This window comes from Nematolebias whitei, chromosome 2 (genome assembly GCF_014905685.2).
Source record: "Nematolebias whitei isolate Nwh7 chromosome 2, NemWhi1, whole genome shotgun sequence".
Classification (NCBI taxonomy): Eukaryota; Metazoa; Chordata; class Actinopteri; order Cyprinodontiformes; family Rivulidae; genus Nematolebias; species Nematolebias whitei.
Window position 1 is genome coordinate 2,672,270 of NC_056499.1, and position 17,498 is coordinate 2,689,767.

Genomic DNA, 17,498 nt, shown 5'->3' on the forward strand with positions numbered 1-17,498 from the left:
ATAACATGGTTTAAGATGGTTTATAACATGGTTTAAGATGGTTTATAGCATTGTTTATAACATGGTTTAAGATGGTTTATAACATGGTTTATAACATGGTTTAAGATGGTTTATAACAGCCCGTAATGCGTTATATAAATTGTGTCCCCACAGCGGCTGGTCTGACGGAGAGGTGGCAGTCATGTATGGCTCAGGGAAGTACAGCTCCCGGGGCCCTGCTCTAATCCCTCGTATGAAAACCAAGCACCGCTTGTACTACATCACCCTCTTCTCCGTTGTGCTCCTTGGACTGATTGCCACCGGGATGTTTCAGTTTTGGCCTCACTCCATTGAGTCCACGACTGAATGGACTCTTGAAAAGGGCAGTGTCCATGATGCACCTCTGATCCGGCTGCCTGGATCCAGTCCCATACCTGAGAGGGGTGACCTAAGTTGTCGGATGCACACCTGTTTTGATGTATATAGATGTGGCTACAACCCCAAGAACAAAATCAAGGTAACTGGTGCTCATAGTAACTCTCACTATGTTGAGCTTTGGAGGTTTTGACTCTCAGCTTTGATTTAATATTGAATCGACTGCTTCTGTAGGTCTACATCTACCCTCTTCAGAGGTTTGTGGATGAACTGGGGGTTCCCATCAGCAGCACTGGATTGTCACGAGAATACAACGACCTGCTCAGTTCAATCTCTGACAGTGACTTTTACACGGATGACGTCACCAGGGCTTGTCTTTTTATCCCATCTATTGACGTGCTCAATCAAAACTCGCTTCGAATCAGGGAGACTGCTCAAGCTCTGACAATGCTACCCAGGTACAATATTACTGGAGCCACGTGTTTAAATTAATTTTAAACATTACTTTTTACCTCTGGTTTCTGTGATGTTTTTTCCTCAAGCAATCTGTTAATTGTTTTACCCAAGCACTTTTTTTTTTTTGTAGATGGGACAAGGGGATGAATCATTTACTTTTCAACATGCTACCTGGAGGGCCCCCTGACTACAACACTGCTTTGGATGTGCCAAGAGATCGGTAGCTACAAATGTTCCTATAAAGATGTCATAATTCAAATTTCCTGAAGGCAGCCTAACATGCATGCTTTTTGTCTTTTTTGGTCTCTGTTCATCTGTGGGAGGCATTTTTTGTCTTAATCCAAACAAAAACCTTCACTAAAGGGTACAAAACATAAATATGGACAATGGACTGTACTTATACAACTCCTTCCTGTCTGATCAAGATACTCAAAGCTCTTTACAACAATCTGTGCCTCATTTATCCATTCATACAGCTCTATACTAGATCTATACAAAGAATAATCGGAGCTTTATCACATTCATGCACCGATGGGACACACATCAGCGTTCAGTGTCTTGCCCAGGGACACTTCAGTATGTGACTGCTGGTGGAATCTAACCCCCAGCTCTTGCATTGGAGGACGCCTGCTCTAACCACTCAGCCACAGCCGCCCATAATAATACATGTAATACATAATACGTGGCCTGTAGTTCCTATAGTTTATCTTCGGATGATCAGCTGCTGAGTCCCTGTTTCTAGCTCTTTTGGAGGTCAGTTACAGTAAAATTAAAAAAGCAACAATACATGGGTCACACCGTGTGTACCTTCGTTGAATGAACTTGAACAGAACATATAAAGTTACATTTTACTAATTTATTGAGCAATTGTTTCCTTTAAACAGTGACATTAATGTCATGTTTTAAATTGCTTAAACAAAAAAGAGGAAAATAATGTACCAAGCAGAGAACTCAACAAATAAAAATGCTTAAAGGCGTTATTATACATTAGACGACGTCCTCAAGAAGTTCAGTCTATGTGGTCGAGGTAACGAGCTCGTTTGGGTGAAGCATGATGTCGTGCATCTTCCCAGACTTCAGAGCTTCATTTACAGACTGGACCATTGCAGGTCTGGTGTTCCACCTCGTCTCTCCACAGCTTCAGTGACCGGTCCAGCACCTTCAGTAACCTAAAACTGAAAGTAGACCGTGCACAAGTCAAAATAGGGTTACAGGGACTACACATTGCAATTTGTTGACTTTCTTTGGAAAAATATATTTTATTAGAAAGAAGAGACTGAAATTGAAAATCAAGAAAATGTGACCTTTGCAATTATAAATTACAGTAACTCAATTTTTCTTTATTTATTTCACTTATCATATTTTCTAATCATTTTAGCATTTTATGTATCTTCCCCTGCTCTTTTGAAGTGTTAGTAAGTCAGCTGTCACCTGTAGAACTCGCTCACAGGTGAAAAGGCGAAGCTGCGATGGCGTCGGAGGGAAAGGAGGTTTGGACGGATCACGTGAATGTGAGCGAAAGTTCGACAGACTCTCTTCAGAATGTGGAGCTGGTTCTGAGAGCTCAACTCAGAGTCTGAGTTCTTGGTCAAAAATGCCGGCGTGGGTCATTCACATCGGTGTTCTGCAGGCAGAGCAGACGTGGAGGTCCACATATCAGATGGGCGGACTCATTTTAGACATCTAAAGGATGAAAAATATCAACTTCTTGAGTTAAATAAAAATCAGCTTTAGTGTTTCTCTCTCACAGATGAAGCAGAAGCTATTTTAAAGGAAGGGAGCTAAAACTTGGTGGCAGTTTGCTGATCCTGTTTGCTGCGTTACTGTAGACGCAGTCGGATCTCGACACGCATTGATCTGTCTCAGGAGCCTAACTTGTTTTAAGGTTACAGGTGTTTTAAGTTTTAAAAAACAACCTTCTTGCATATGTGAAATAAATTTTTCTGGATGTGTTTTCTGGCTGTAAAAGATTTTAGTGTTTTCTTTTCATACAAAAAAGAAACCGTTAGACAACAATCTTTTACCATAGCAACAGCATGAACGTGTTTAAATATAAAAAGTAGTTTTAAGAGCTGTTTACCATTAGGAAATGGCAGGAAATCACAGTTTTCAGACCAAACAAAGATGTGATTGTGTTTACCAGCTCATTCCCCGTCAGAAAGGTGAATGTTTTGGTTGCAGAGGTCGTTTTTCTGAACAAAGACACCAGACGGTGAACACTTCCTTTAGCTTTAAGGTTGTTTTTCCTCCTGGACTCCATTTAGCATGAAGCCTCATGGGAACCAGGTGTTCGTGCTGATGTTTCACTTCATAGTCTCCCTTCCTAAAGATACAGCACAAGAAACAAGTGTCTTGTTACTGATAGCAGCAACAGCAGAATATATTGTTGTTAAACAGAGGTTGATATTCTGTCATGTTTTGTGATTCTTACTTGGGCAAAAATTTTATATTAAAACTTCCAAAGTTTTTTTTTCTATAGCTTGTGCTTTTCAAGAACTTTATTGTGTGACAACTTTCTTACAGTCCTGGTTATTTGTTTCAGAGCACTTTTGGCTGGGGGTGGTTTCTCCACATGGACTTACCGACAGGGATATGATGTCAGCATCCCAGTTTACAGTCCCCTTTCTGCAGATGTTGTGTTGCCAGAAAGACAACCTGGGTAATGTCTTACTGCAACTATCACCATTTTCAGGATTCCATCCTAATCAAATCATTTCTCTACATTCTGTGTTTATGATTGAATATTTTCTTTCCATTCACTCAGGCCGCAGCGCTATTTTATTTTGTCATCTCAAACTGCCATTCACCGAGAGTATCGTGCCGAGCTGGAGCGTTTGAAGGAAGAAAATGGAGAATCCCTGCTCCTGCTGAACAAGTGCAGCAATCTCTCCCAGGGTGCTGCCTCGGCTAGGAAGCGATGCTACAAAGGACAGGTGTATGACTACCCACAAATTCTGCAGGTGGGAACTACAAATGCATTAAAATAAAGAAGTATTATTATTATTGTATTACTAGGGTTTCACTTCTCTAAATGTTTTCGTACCTGATCACGTCAGTACGTATAATTTGTTAACAACCATGCACATGATTAAAAACATGTATATTTCAGGACTGAAATATATTTCAGCTTCTGGAAACAATAAAGCTGGAAATATTTACCGTAATTTCTGGACTATTGAGCGCACCTGAATAGAAGCCATGCCTATTAAATACATTTTTAAAATTCAATTTTGTACATATATAGGCTGCGCTTGTCTATAAGTCGCAGGTGTCCACGTTGTAACTAAGGATGGGGCCGATCCGGTATCAGCCTCCGATACCAGCATAATTTACATATCCGATATTTCCGATCCATGATGCACGTTGGCTTCAAACTACGGACTGGATTTCCTGAACGGCGGCGTGTCTCATGGACCCAGAATAATAAGACCCGCCTCATATTCAGGAAATCCATTTCATAGTTTGCAGCAGCTGCAACGTGAGGACTGAGTTAGCAGCACTGTGGCTAACAGCTAACAAACTTTTCATCTAAACATGTCGCTGTGTGGAAGTATTTTACACTAGAAACACCACAAGACAAGACAGCATCTTGCACTGTCTGCAGAGCCATAGCGCCACATTAAACCGTGGTAAAGTTAGTTTTACGATGGACGTTCGAGCTCCGGGGCTTCAGCGGGGCGCTGCTCTTTGCTCAACTTGACCCGGCCAGACACGCTCAGTCTGTCCGTCTCTGAGGAGGGATAGACTGAGCGCGGCTGACCGAAATCAGACCGCCCGCCCCGGACTGAACAAGAAGAAGACGTCGCTGAAACCCCGGAGCTCGAATGTTTACAGAGAAGTTACTAAACTTCATCATAATTAATGACCAACAGCTATCAGTTGTAGAAAACAAAGGATTTCACAGCTTGATACTTGCAGTCAAGATATAGTTTACCCTCCAGGAGATATTTATCAGTACAACAGTAGACAATCATAAAAAACATGATTCGAAAATTACAAGAAAATTATATATATAAAAATAAAAAAACTAAACAAAAACAGCTACATTATAAAGTGATGTAAATACTAAAAACAGGAACATGTCTGTTGGTTTAAGCCATGAACTTAGCAGATGTTTGAAGCCATTTAACATTTTATTTAATTTAGTTCATTTATTCATTCATTTAAATGAAACAAAATAAATTCATCAAAAATAAAACATTGGATGAAAAGAGTGCAGAAAGAAAAAAATTCTTATATCTGCCCCTTATTTAAAAAAATATAAACTAACTTTAAACAATCACTTAAATTAATCACTTTAATATCCACTTTAAAACTAGGAATAAAAAAACAACATGTTTTGTGTTAGCAGAATTTAATTCTAACTTTAAAACTTATCCCACATTAATAAAACTTACCTCAAGTTGCCTTTTTGGACATGCATGCATATATTTGTACAAATTGTACTTGAGAGGAGATTATTACAGCCTCATGTAAAATCAATGATCATGATATTGGAACTGGATCAGTATCAGCTGATATCCAGATTTAGGTATCGGGATCGGATCAGAAGTAAAAAAATGTGGATCGGTGCATCCTTAGTTGTAACAGGAGATATTTACGCAATTTAAAAAAAAAAAAACAACTTTTAATTAAATATGTACTGTAACATACGCAAATAGGTCCAGTAAAAGTTTTTTCTGAACAGCGCCTGTAACGAGGCTGCTTAAAAATAAATGAACACAGTAGCCTACCAGGAAACGCCTCGCTTACGTGCAGCTCCGTTTCCTTCTTCGACAGCCACATCGATCGCCTTTAACTTGAAAGCTGCTTCATCTCATGTCTTGTGTGTTTTCCTTGAGGAGGGCGTGTTCATGAAGTGCAAAGTTACTGACATGAAGAATTTAGGGAGAGTGCGTTTTATTTACGGTAATTCAAAGTTTCGTTGGTCCACTGGGACCTGTTCGGTAATTTAATTGGTCAAATTTTATTTTTGTCCTTTATTTATACAGGTAGTCTCATTAAATCATGAGGAGCCACCCCTCGAGAGAGACGTGTATTGGGCATTTGATCTCCCCATGTGATGAAGCCAAATGTTTTGGTTGCAGGAAGCTTGTTAGCCCTTCAAAAAGTTAATCCATAAATTAGCTGCAGCATTATATAAACCTTGGGGTTCAGGTGTGTGAAAAAGTAGCAGCTTATAGTGCGGTAATTACAGTATTTATTTTTAGTCAAATTGCAGGTTTAACATTTTAAAGTGAAAACATGTCTGTAGCGCTAGTTGTAACACTCGGTCAAAATGAAAGAAATGGTTTTGTCCCAACACGTCTCCACAGGAGTCGTCTTTCTGTGTTGTTTTGCGAGGGGCTCGTTTGGGTCAGGCTGCCCTCAGTGATGTTCTGCAGGCTGGGTGTGTCCCTGTCATCCTGGCCGACTCCTACATTCTGCCCTTCTCTGAAGTACTGGACTGGAAAAGGTGCGTCTGAATCTTGGAGCAACGATAAAACATGTTTGAATGTTTGTTTCCTTGACGGTTTTTTTCCTACACAGGGCGTCTGTGGTCATTCCAGAGGAGAAGTTATCTGAGATGTACACCATCCTGAAGAGCATTCCTCAAAGACAAGTTGAAGAAATGCAAAGACAGGTAACAAACAGAGATGATCTCAGCCAACTCAGGAGATATTTAATTTAGAAATGTAACTGGATTCATCCTCTAAGGTACGGTCACGAGAAGTGGAGGTGCTGCCAGTCAGGCCACGCCACGTGCTCGTTTTTAACCGTCAAACCACCCGACCAGTTGTACTTCTAGAGGCCAAAACTTAATTTTATGTGAAATGCAAAAGATAAGAATTTAGATTTGTACCTCACTTTTTGTAACAGAATTTCCTCATGTTCAGTCTAGATTTTAAAAGGCTCATAGATGATTCCATGTTTATTTGAGCTTGGATGAAATGCACAGAATGCAGCTCACTCTTCATTTGATATCTGCGTTTAGCCACAGGAAACACAAGTGACGCGGTCCTGAGAGAAGTGCACGAGTTCAGCTGCTTCTCATTCTCCTGCATCAACTCTTGTCCATTTACCAGTTGTACGCACCAAACAGACGTTTAGGCCCAACATTCAGAGATTGTCTTCAGTTGCATCAGTGAGGCTCAACCTGACAGCTTGATCTAACATTTGCTGAGATTTTTAATTTATTTATTTGTTTTTGCAGGGGTCAGTGTACACCTACTGAATAGATTTCATATTATTGATCGACTCCTTTGCTGCTCTGTTGCTGTGCAGATTAAGTTGCTGCAAACTAATTTTTATCTCAAACATCACAGACACTAAAAGGAACGATGCTTTATTCTTTTCATCACTTTATTTAAAAAATACGTTTAAAATATATTTTCATTTTAGTTACGGTGACGTTCTATATTTAAAGATGAAAAGATGATTAAGCAGTTTCTTTGTATTATACAGTGTCTTGTGAAAGTATTCGTCCCCCTTGAACTTTTTCAACCTTTTGCCACATTTCAGGTTTCAAACATAAAGATATAAAATTTTAATTGTTTGTGAAGAATCAACAACAAGTGGGACAATCGTGAAGTGGAATGAAATTTATTGGATGTGTCAAACTTTTTTAACTAATAAAAAACTGAAAAGTGGGGCGTGCAATATTATTAGACCCCTTTACTTTCAGTGCAGCAAACTCAGTCCAGAAGTTCAGTGAGGATCTATGAATGATCCAACGTTGTCCCAAATGACTGATGATGATAAATAGAATCCACCTGTGTGTAATCAAGTCTCCGTATAAATGCACCTGCTCTGTGAGAGTCTCAGGGTTCTGTTCAAAGAGCAGAGAGCATCATGAAGACCAAGGAACACACCAGGCAGGTCCGAGATACTGTTGTGGAGAAGTTTAAAGCCGGATTTGGATACAAAAAGATTTCCCAAGCTTTAAACATCCCAAGGAGCACTGTGCAAGCAATCATATTGAAATGGAAGGAGTATGGGACCACTGCAAATCTACCAAGACCCGGCCGTCCCTCTAAACTTTCACCTGGAACAAGGAGAAGACTGATCAGAGATGCAGCCAAGAGGCCCATGATCACTCTGGATGAACTGCAGAGATCTACAGCTGAGGTGGGAGAGTCTGTCCATAGGACAACAATCAGTCATACACTGCACAAATCTGGCTTTTATGGAAGAGTGGCAAGAAGAAAGACATTTATCAAAGATATCCATAAAAAGTGTTGTTTAAAGTTTGTCACCTGGGAGACACCAAACATGTGGAAGAAGGTGCTCTGGTCACATGAAACCAAAATCCAACTGTTTGGACACAATGCAAAATTATATGTTTGGTGTAAAAGCAACACAGCTCATCACCCTGAACACACCATCCCCACTGTCAAACATGGTGGTGGCAGCATCATGGTTTGGGCCTGCGTTTCGTCAGCAGGGACAGGGAAGGTGGTCAGAATTGATGGGAAGATGGATGGGGCCAAATACAGGACCATTCTGGAAGAAAACCTGTTTGAGTCTGCAAGAGACCTGAGACTGGGACGGAGATTTATCTTCCAACAAGACAATGATCCAAAACATAAAGACACATCTACAATGGAATGGTTCACAAATAAACGTATCCAGGTGTTGGAATGGCCAAGTCAAAGTCCAGACCTGAATCCAATCGAGCATCTGTGGAAAGAGCTGAAGACTGCTGTTCACAAACGCGCTCCATCCAACCTCACTGAGCTCCAGCTGTTCTGCAGGAAGAATGGGCAGAACTTCAGTGTCTCCATGTTCAAAACTGATGGAGACAAACCCCAAGAGACTTGCAGCTGGAACTGCAGCTGGAACTGCAGCAAGAGGCGGAGCTACAAAGTATTAACGCAAGGGGGCCCAATAATACTGCACGCCCCACTTTTCAGTTTTTTATTTGTTAAAAAAGTTTGACACATCCAATAAATTTCATTCCACTTCACGATTGTGTCCCACTTGTTGTTGATTCTTCACAAAACATTAAAATTTTATATCTTTATGTTTGAAGCCTGAAATGTAGCAAAAGGTTGAAAAGTTCAAGGGGCCCAATACTTTCACAAGGACCTGTATATTCTAATTTATAGACAACTTGTTTACCGTGATATAAAGCCAGCGTTTTACCATGCCTGCTGTATTTGCAAGTTGTCACGGGTGTACTTGTGATGTATTTGGTTTAACTCTCAATTCTTAAGTTGCTATTTAAAATATCAAGCATATCAACATTATCATATTTCCCAGTGACTAATACAATAATATGTAAATTTATGAGCCATATTTAACCGTACATATGGCTCAGGTTAACCATTCAGTGCTACATTTATTATCAATTGATTGTATCTATTATCAATTGATTATATCTGTAAAGCTGCTTTGCTAATTGGACAAAACAAACATTCAAACAAATCATTTTGTTTTTAATGTAGACAAAGAAGCATTTCATTAGTTTGCCAGCAGAGGGCTAAGCAGGCCTTGGTTTTAAATGTGGTCCATGTTCAATGTGCAGCTAACTCATCCTTCATAGACTCGTCATAAAATTATCACGTTACTTTTGATTAAAAGTGTATTAAGTTACTGCTAACGTTTTCTTTGTAAGTAATTACAATAAGGGCTCTTAAAATGCTGTTGAAGTCAAAGTAAGGAGACTGAACTAAAGACATAAATTTGAAACGTTTTGGACACCTAGATGGTGAACGTTTAAAATATTTGAGTTGTTTCTTCTCATATTAGAATACTCTGATAGTCACTGCAGCAGTTTAATTTCTTTAATTTCATTTCTTTATAGCAGACACATCCCTAAGATCCTCATTTGAGTTGCCTCCTTCAGGGCGAAGGTGCTGCCTTCCTTTAATCTAAAAAAACAGGACAACAATTTATTTCATACCACAAGTGATTAAATCATTAAAAAATAAAAAGTTATCTTAAATTACTGAGCTCAAACTTCTTTGCCGTTAAATGATGGATGTTGATGTCATGTTTGTGTTTGTGCGTCCTTTATGTAAATGCCTGCTGACGACGCTGCAAACCAGTTTGGTGGTGAAGCTCTCGGTCATGCAGGACGTGGAAAATTAAAAAAGTTCAAGACAAAAACAACTGGACCTTATTTGTAACAGAAGAATTGAATTGAGGAAGCTCCTCGGATGAGAAGCACAACGTCTTCTGCTACAAATAAAGTCCAGTTGTTTTTCTCTTGAAGTTTATTTTAATTAAGCAAACCAATTTCACTACGGGGACAAATCAATCCATCTATTCGTCTATTCGTCTGTCCGTCCGTCCATCTGTCTCTGTCTGTCTCTCTCTCTGTCTGTCTCTCTCTCTGTCTGTGTCTCTGTCTCTCTCTGTCTGTCTCTCTCTCTCTCTCTGTGTCTGTCTCTCTGTCTGTCTGTCTCTCTCTCTGTCTGTCTCTGTCTGTCTCTCTCTCTGTCTGTCTCTCTGTCTCTGTCTGTCTCTCTGTCTGTCTCTCTCTCTGTCTGTCTCTCTTTCTCTCTCTCTGTCTCTCTCTGTGTCTGTCCGTCCGTCCATCTGTCTCTCTCTGTCTGTGTCTCTCTCTCTGTCTGTCTCTCTGTCTCTCTCTCTCTCTCTCTCTCTCTCTCTCTCTCTGTCTCTCTCTGTGTCTGTCTCTGTCTGTCTCTCATTAGATTGCATGTTTAGTTAAATGAAAGGACAACACTCGTTTACTGAGTTTGCAGTTAAATTTGTGTCAGTCATTTTCAGACTTTGTTTCTTCCTCACAACAGATTTCTAAATTTAAGATTATTTAAAGGCCTATTATTCAACAGACAGAAACTAAGCAGCTGTAAAATGTTGTCAGAGTTATTTTTAATTGTTTATATATACAAATATATATAATCTGTAGCCCAAGAAAGATTGTTTGTAATTGACGTGATTTACTTTTAACTGCATATTTCCTTTCAGGCTTTTGATTCAGCTCAGCTTTAGATTCCTCCCATAAACTGTAAATTGACTGCAGCTGATTTTACAGGATTTCAAGTCATTTTTTACTCTTTATTAAATGGTACTTTTCACCATGTCATTCTTAATAAATGCATCCCGCAGTAAAATAAACAAAAACAAAACTAAAGACTTTCCAGCCTTTTTAAAGCCAGGACCAGATAAACACCAGCTCCATAATTATATTAAGTACATTTGTTGTCATAAATGTGAGTTATCAGAACTTTAGACATCTTTTTTTTTGGCTGTTTCCTCTTCAGCGTTGCCACAGTGAGCCATCTTCCTCTGTCCTCACTTCATCTACCTCCATGTCTTCTCTAACTGCCCGTCTCGTGGTCTTGGATCACTGTAGCACAATTTCCACCCGTGTCCCGTTTGTCAACAGCGCCGGTGGCGTCGTCTTGAGTCAGTAAATACACAGAGTAGAGAGCTCACTCACATCAGGACTCAACATTCAATTCAACCTTTATTTCTGCAGGTTAGTCTCAATGAGCCTCGAGGACTCGTTCACAAGAGAGACCTGATTTTATAGAGAACACAGATGAGCTACAGACAACAGTAGGCAATCATGTAAAATGAAAAGGAAATGGAAGAAATTATATATAAAAAAATGAAACAAACAGCTACGTTATAAAGTGATGTGCATTATAAACATAAAGACATGTACTTTGAAAGTGGGGTTTAACTGTACAGTACAGTTAAGTAAAGTACAGTAGTCCCTCGTTTATCACGGGGGATTCGTTCCCTGAAGCCTCGCGAGAAGTGAAAAACTGCAAACTAGGAATAGTATTACAAGTAGTAAGTAGTCTTGCAATATTCTAGACAATGTTTCTAAACGCTCTAAAAGAGACAGAATGTCATGATGTCAGCTCCTGCTTCCGCTGCTCTTTGCCACCTGCAAGCGCTCTTGGCCACGCCCACTTCTCCACTGAAGATCAGCTGATCAGCTGCAGCAGGAAGTTTATCCTGCATTATGGGCTGCACACAGGTGCAGCAGGTGCTAAATAATTTAAAATAATTTATTTTAAATAAAAATTCCATGCCGATCGTGCAGCTCATCTATCAACCAGCCAGTTGTGTGTCATGTCCAATCTTATTTTGAAAAACCGCTGTGGAGCAAGTCCACGATAAACGAACCACGAAGTATCGAGGGACTACTGTACTAATAAATCTTTAAGGAAAAACATTACAGTCTCCAGTGGCAGAATCATAGACGGTTTTCTTCCTGTTTTTGGTTGTGTCAGAATAAACTACAAACTTCTCGTAGTGGACAAGAACGACAATAATAGACAATCATAAGGATGCGTACAAATTTTATTTATATATACATACATACACACACACATATATATATATTATTTTTTTAAACAAGTGAAAATAAAATGGTAAATAAAAGGAAAAGTAACAAAAACAGCTAGGTTGTAAGGCGGTTAAAGAAAGAATTGCTATTTTTTGACAGCTAAACCTCATCACTTTGGTTGTGAGCATCACAAAATGAGTTGCTGGAGGGTTTTTTATGTATTATGGAAGGTTTCAAAACATTTTTATAAAGTGATTATTTTATCAATTAACTACTACTTTTTGCCTTGAAGTGTTTCTCTTGCTGTGTTTACTTTTATACTTCACATTTCGTGTTAATTTATTTGTGAATTCTGTTTTGATTCATTATTTGTGCTGTTTGGTTTGTCATAATCATGTCTGCTACACAACTTCTTCCCATCTTCATATCTTCTTGTGAGTGTTGCAGCTGGACGATGAGGCGATGCTGTCGCTTCTGTCTCGCAGTGATGCTCGTTCTTCTCTGCTCATAGAATTCCTGCTGGAGTTGAGAGAGGGTGGAGCATGACGGTGTGGGCCCCGGGGCCAGCACAGTGTTCTTTCTGCCTCCTCCCAGTCAGAAAATAAACTTTCATAGCTGGTTGATTTATAGGCGCTTGAAATTAGGAAGTCGTTTAAAATTCTCTTCAGCTCGACTGTAAAAATATACGGTGTCCTTTGTTGTTTAACTCCAGCTTTTCATTCTTTACGTAGACATTAGTGGTTTAGGTCTTGGTCACATGTTTGTAAAGATCGGTCTCATCAGGAACAAAACAAAAAAAGTACTTTAACTGTTTGTTTTCAGTATATTGTGAATTATTTCTGTGTTCTTGGGGTCGGTGCGCATCGGTGCCTGCTGGCAGATGACTTGGTTTTAAAGATCCGTTAGCTCTTTTTGTGCTCTCTCCGCGAGCTGACCTTTAATGTTCTACGTAGGCATAACTTGATTATGCAGTCACAAATAGGCAAATTCAACTCATGGACATTATTTTTCATTCTTACAGTCTTGATCAAAAACAAAATGTGTAGTGAATTCCAAATGAGGAGTCCAGCGTCCTACACGATAAAGTTGAGCCCCGGGTTAAAAGTTCACTCATCAGAAAGATCGTTACTCAAACCGAGATCTGCTGAAGGAAAGCAGAGACAGACAAGAGATTTCATGGGGCTTCAGAAGAGCTGTTGAAGGATAAAAAGCTGGAGAGGGCTGCAAAATATCCGTCAGACGTGTCCGTGGAGAATATCAGGAGTTTTCAGTTTGGAGTGTAAAAAATGCTGTTATCTACTGTAACAGCTGCACTTTATGACACGTTCAAACATGTTACGAGCAGCTTCACGAGGTACCGTCATGTCCAGATCAGTCTTTTACTTTTTATATTTTGACAAGAAATTTGAGAGAAAAATCTCAAGTTTTTGTTTGTGATCCTACAAAGATTGCTAAATGTAATCCATGCGCTAAAACATATAATTCTATATTAAATGTTAATGTCAAGAGACTTTTTAACTGCCAGGACTTTCAAAAGGTGGTTTTTCTTGTTCCTAAGATGTTTTGATAATATTGGATTTTAGTTTGTTTAAAAGTTATCATCTTTAATAAACTCATTATTTTCATTTGATTGATGAGCTCTTCTAAATTCACATTTGGTATCCAGGCAAACTCGATGCATTGTAATTAACTTAATATTTAACAACTAAGAAAAGCCTGTATTGTGTCCAACTTGGTGACCTTTTCAAATCTATTGTCCCTCCACATTTAGTTTGGATAACTTGTGTAATTTTGTGCTCTAGGCGCGGTGGTTCTGGGAGGCCTACTTCAGCTCCATGAAAGCCATTGGTTTGACAACTCTGCAGATCATCAATGACCGCATTTACCCATATGCTGCTCATACTTACGAGCAGTGGAATAATCCCTCTGTTGTGGTACGTACCTTTGTCCATCTATTGTTGTTGCATTGCGTTTGTAAGTTTCTTGACACTGCACTCGGCCGACTCGTGCACATCACAGCTACATGTTCTGAGCTGTTGTGTTCAAACAAGCGGAACCTTTTATTAGAAGTGTTTTTATGGCCGTCATGCAGACGCTCACACGGCCACAGAGGTTTTTCCATTCCTCCTGCGCCTCTTAAATCAAGACTTCTGTCGCACAGTGACAGTAGATGCTCTCTCTTTGTGAAGCGCCCTCCAGCTTTGTGCACGAGCAGAAAGCTCTGAAGCAGCCAGCCTGTGTCAGCAGTTCTGCTCGAGGCGGGTGCTTCTTCTGTGGTGAAAAATAAGTTCCTGTGTGTCTTAGTCATTGTGTTTGTAGGGAGTTTTCTGGATGTGGAGGATGGTTGGTGTGTGCTTGGCTTCGTTTTGGTTGTGCGAGTTTGTGGCTGCAGACATAGTGACTCTGCAACCATCTCTCCGGAGTTGTTTATCAGCTTGGTTTCATCTCGAGTCTCCTTCAAGCTGTCTGTGGGAGAGAAAAGTGTGCATGTCAGCATGTGTGTAGCTGCATAGCAATGCCTTTGAATCCATCAGTTGTTGACAAGGGCTGCAATAAATGTAGATCCACTAAGTGTTTGGATTTTAGAGGCTGCGGTCACTGTGTACATGTTTGACTGTGACTGATCTTTGGGATGTATTTAGTTTTCCTTGAATTCTGTCACTGACCATGGCAGACTCTTTCTCCAAGCAGGTAACTCCTTGTTCAGCAGGTACTCTTGACGTTGCCCTCCTAATCTGTCGGAGCATTTGAACCCAATCTGTTGGTCCAGATGACACGATCTGACCTGTTTGTTCCAGTCTGTTAGTGTTATAGTCACACGGAGCTTTGTCCAGACTCAGAAGAGGTGAAATGTGTTGAGGTGCATGCTCTTCCAGAGATGGGAGAGGAGAATGAATGGACATGGACAACACATTAAAAATCAGAGCTTGTGTTCCTCCTCAGGACTTCAGGGCGGTAACAGAAAGCCCACGTTGCCCTGGCCTTTAGGGCAACGTGGGCTTTCTGAACGAAGGACAAACAGCATTTTGTTTGAGATATGTTTTAAGTAAGAGGCACATGTGTATCATTTATACATGAATGAAAACATTTGAGGTTTTAAAATCATTTGATCGTAAATGTGTTGGAAATACACGTATGTAAAATCTAATCTAGCTGACCTTTTTACACAATCTCATGCTTGAGATGCCATTACATCTGTGTACACATAATAATACCTCATTCTATCAGTACTTTGTTTTAGTGTCTATTAAAGCTGTACGTTTTGGTTGTTAAAGTGTAATGTGTTTATGTGAACAGGACAAACTCATCCAGGCATTTTGAATATGAGACGCACTTATTCTTGTCTTGTTCTTAACCTCTGAGCTTTTGATGGTTTTTAAGATGAGAGAAGAACCACAGCAGCAGATCAAATAACCAAATAAAATTCCTTTCTGGAGACTTCTATATACTGAAAGAAGAAGAAGAACACGGGGCCTCCTTCAGATCTGTTGCAACAAGTCGAGCTGTGGCTTTTTTTTTCTAATTTATTCGGTTTGACAAATGACTTAAGTGCTCTGAGTGTGTTATACCCAGTTTTTATGAAAATGTGCTGTATATCTTACTTTAATTACTTCCCCCTTTTTGTGTGACAATGTGACAACAACCACAGGAAAGTTTCCAGTTGCCAGTAAAGTGAGTTTTTATTGGCGATGGAGTGACTGGTGTAGAGAGTGTCTGTGTTGACCGCCTGGTGCTGATGCTGTGGAAGAAGACGCACAATGGAAGAAAAGCCCAGTTCGGTTGTGCTTCAGGACGCACACGTTTCTGCCACACTTAAAAAGATTGTCACTGGAGGGAAACACGGCCTTTGAATGTTTCAAGAGTAGATCTGTACTTTTATTACAGAACTTCTACTAACCAGACAAAATCTGAGTTGTTGGTGGGACCTTAGGACGGTCAGTGGCTGCAGCTCATTCTGATGGGTCCAAGCAGGTGGTCCTCTTGTCCTGAGCTGGTTCTGTTAAAGGTTTCTTCCTGTTAAAAGGGAGTTTTTCTTTCCACTGTCGCCTTCATGCTTGTTCAACATGAGAGTTCAGTGATGGAGTTAAACTCAAAGCTGCTCCTCAGATAAATAATGTTCAATTATTATTTTATAGATGAATGTTTCTGTTCAGAGCCCTGACTTCTGTCGTGACTTGGAGCTTTATCAATAAATTGAATTGTTCACTTCTGTTTTTATCAGAACTCTTTTACATTGTCTTTTGTTTTGCAGTGTCATTTTATTTAAGCTGCAGTCGATGTGACTTCCAGGATTCTCAGACCATCTTTAAAGTGCAGCAGTGAAAGAAAAGCCGAGGTCCACACTAACTATAAATTCTGCTTCTTGTTACCCCCTACAAGCAGGAGGCCCACGGCTGTTTTCAGGCTCCCTGCTGGTCGCTCTGGTTTGTGCTGCAGGTTCTCAGAGGTTTACTTTGTGCTCCGATGAGATTTTCCAGTTCTGTTTTTGAAAGGATTAAGGGAAACGTTAACAGACAAGTGCTGCTAATTTATGCAAAAGTAACAGAAAATATCAGATGAATTCACGTTCCAGTCGAGCACGGTTCTAGTCCATTTAGTCATGAAAACAAGTCCAACACAAGTTTACACAAGTATGGTTCTGAATTACTTTTTCACATTAGTCAGAAAGACAACAACAAATGATTAAAGATGATTTTAGGCACAGTGCTGATGTTTCCCTTTGTTTTCTGTCTTGTGTAGAAATGGTCCAGTGTGAACAGCCCTCTGTTCTTGCCTCTTATCCCGCCTCGGGCTCCTGGGTTCACCGCAGTGGTACTGACCTACGATCGCGTTGAGAGTCTTTTCCGGGTCATCACAGAAATCTCCAAAGTGCCGAGCTTGGCTAAACTGTTGGTGGTTTGGAATAATCAGAACAAGAGTCCTCCTGAGGGTGAGTGCCCCATGTCAATCAAAATAATTGGTGGTGGGTTGAGATGTATTTACAACGACCTAAGATCAAGTTCGTCAGATCAAAGTAAAGTGGAAATCTCAACAAAAAGCATAAATCAAGTACCTTACAATAACTCCGACGTTTAAAGAACTGCTTGGGTTTGAAACTGATTTATGTTGCTCACTTTATTTTGTGTTCAGTTATAATGTTTATCTTGTATATAAAAAATCATCAGGCCATGCACCAAGTGTTCACTCTTTGTGCAACATAGGCGTAGTTTACTTGACAGCAGAACTGCTCAGGGGATCCAGCAGCTCAGGGGATCCAGCAGCTCAGGGGATCCAGCAGCTCAGGGGATCCAGCAGCTCAGGGGATCCAGCAGCTCAGGGGCCGGACATCCAGCAATTAAAGTCATTGTGCAAATAAACCAAGTATTAAAATCATATGTTGCCTTTTAAATTTGTTTGTTTTATTGCATTAAATCATAAATGCAATAAACAGAACCCC

The 17,498-nt window shown here is 40.0% G+C and overlaps 1 protein-coding gene across 1 annotated transcript in view; it reads left to right on the top strand.

Annotated features, from left to right (window-relative positions):
• Positions 1–17,498, top strand: part of ext2 (exostosin glycosyltransferase 2) — a 23,509-nt gene that overhangs the window by 505 nt on the left and 5,506 nt on the right. Inside the window, exons 2-10 of the mRNA XM_037695475.1 lie at positions 154–496; positions 589–812; positions 941–1,030; positions 3,353–3,469; positions 3,575–3,770; positions 6,126–6,265; positions 6,340–6,433; positions 13,864–13,995; positions 16,802–16,991. Coding sequence (XP_037551403.1) covers positions 182–496; positions 589–812; positions 941–1,030; positions 3,353–3,469; positions 3,575–3,770; positions 6,126–6,265; positions 6,340–6,433; positions 13,864–13,995; positions 16,802–16,991 — 1,498 coding nt within the window. The 5' untranslated portion in view covers positions 154–181. The remainder of the gene's footprint in view (positions 1–153; positions 497–588; positions 813–940; positions 1,031–3,352; positions 3,470–3,574; positions 3,771–6,125; positions 6,266–6,339; positions 6,434–13,863; positions 13,996–16,801; positions 16,992–17,498) is intronic.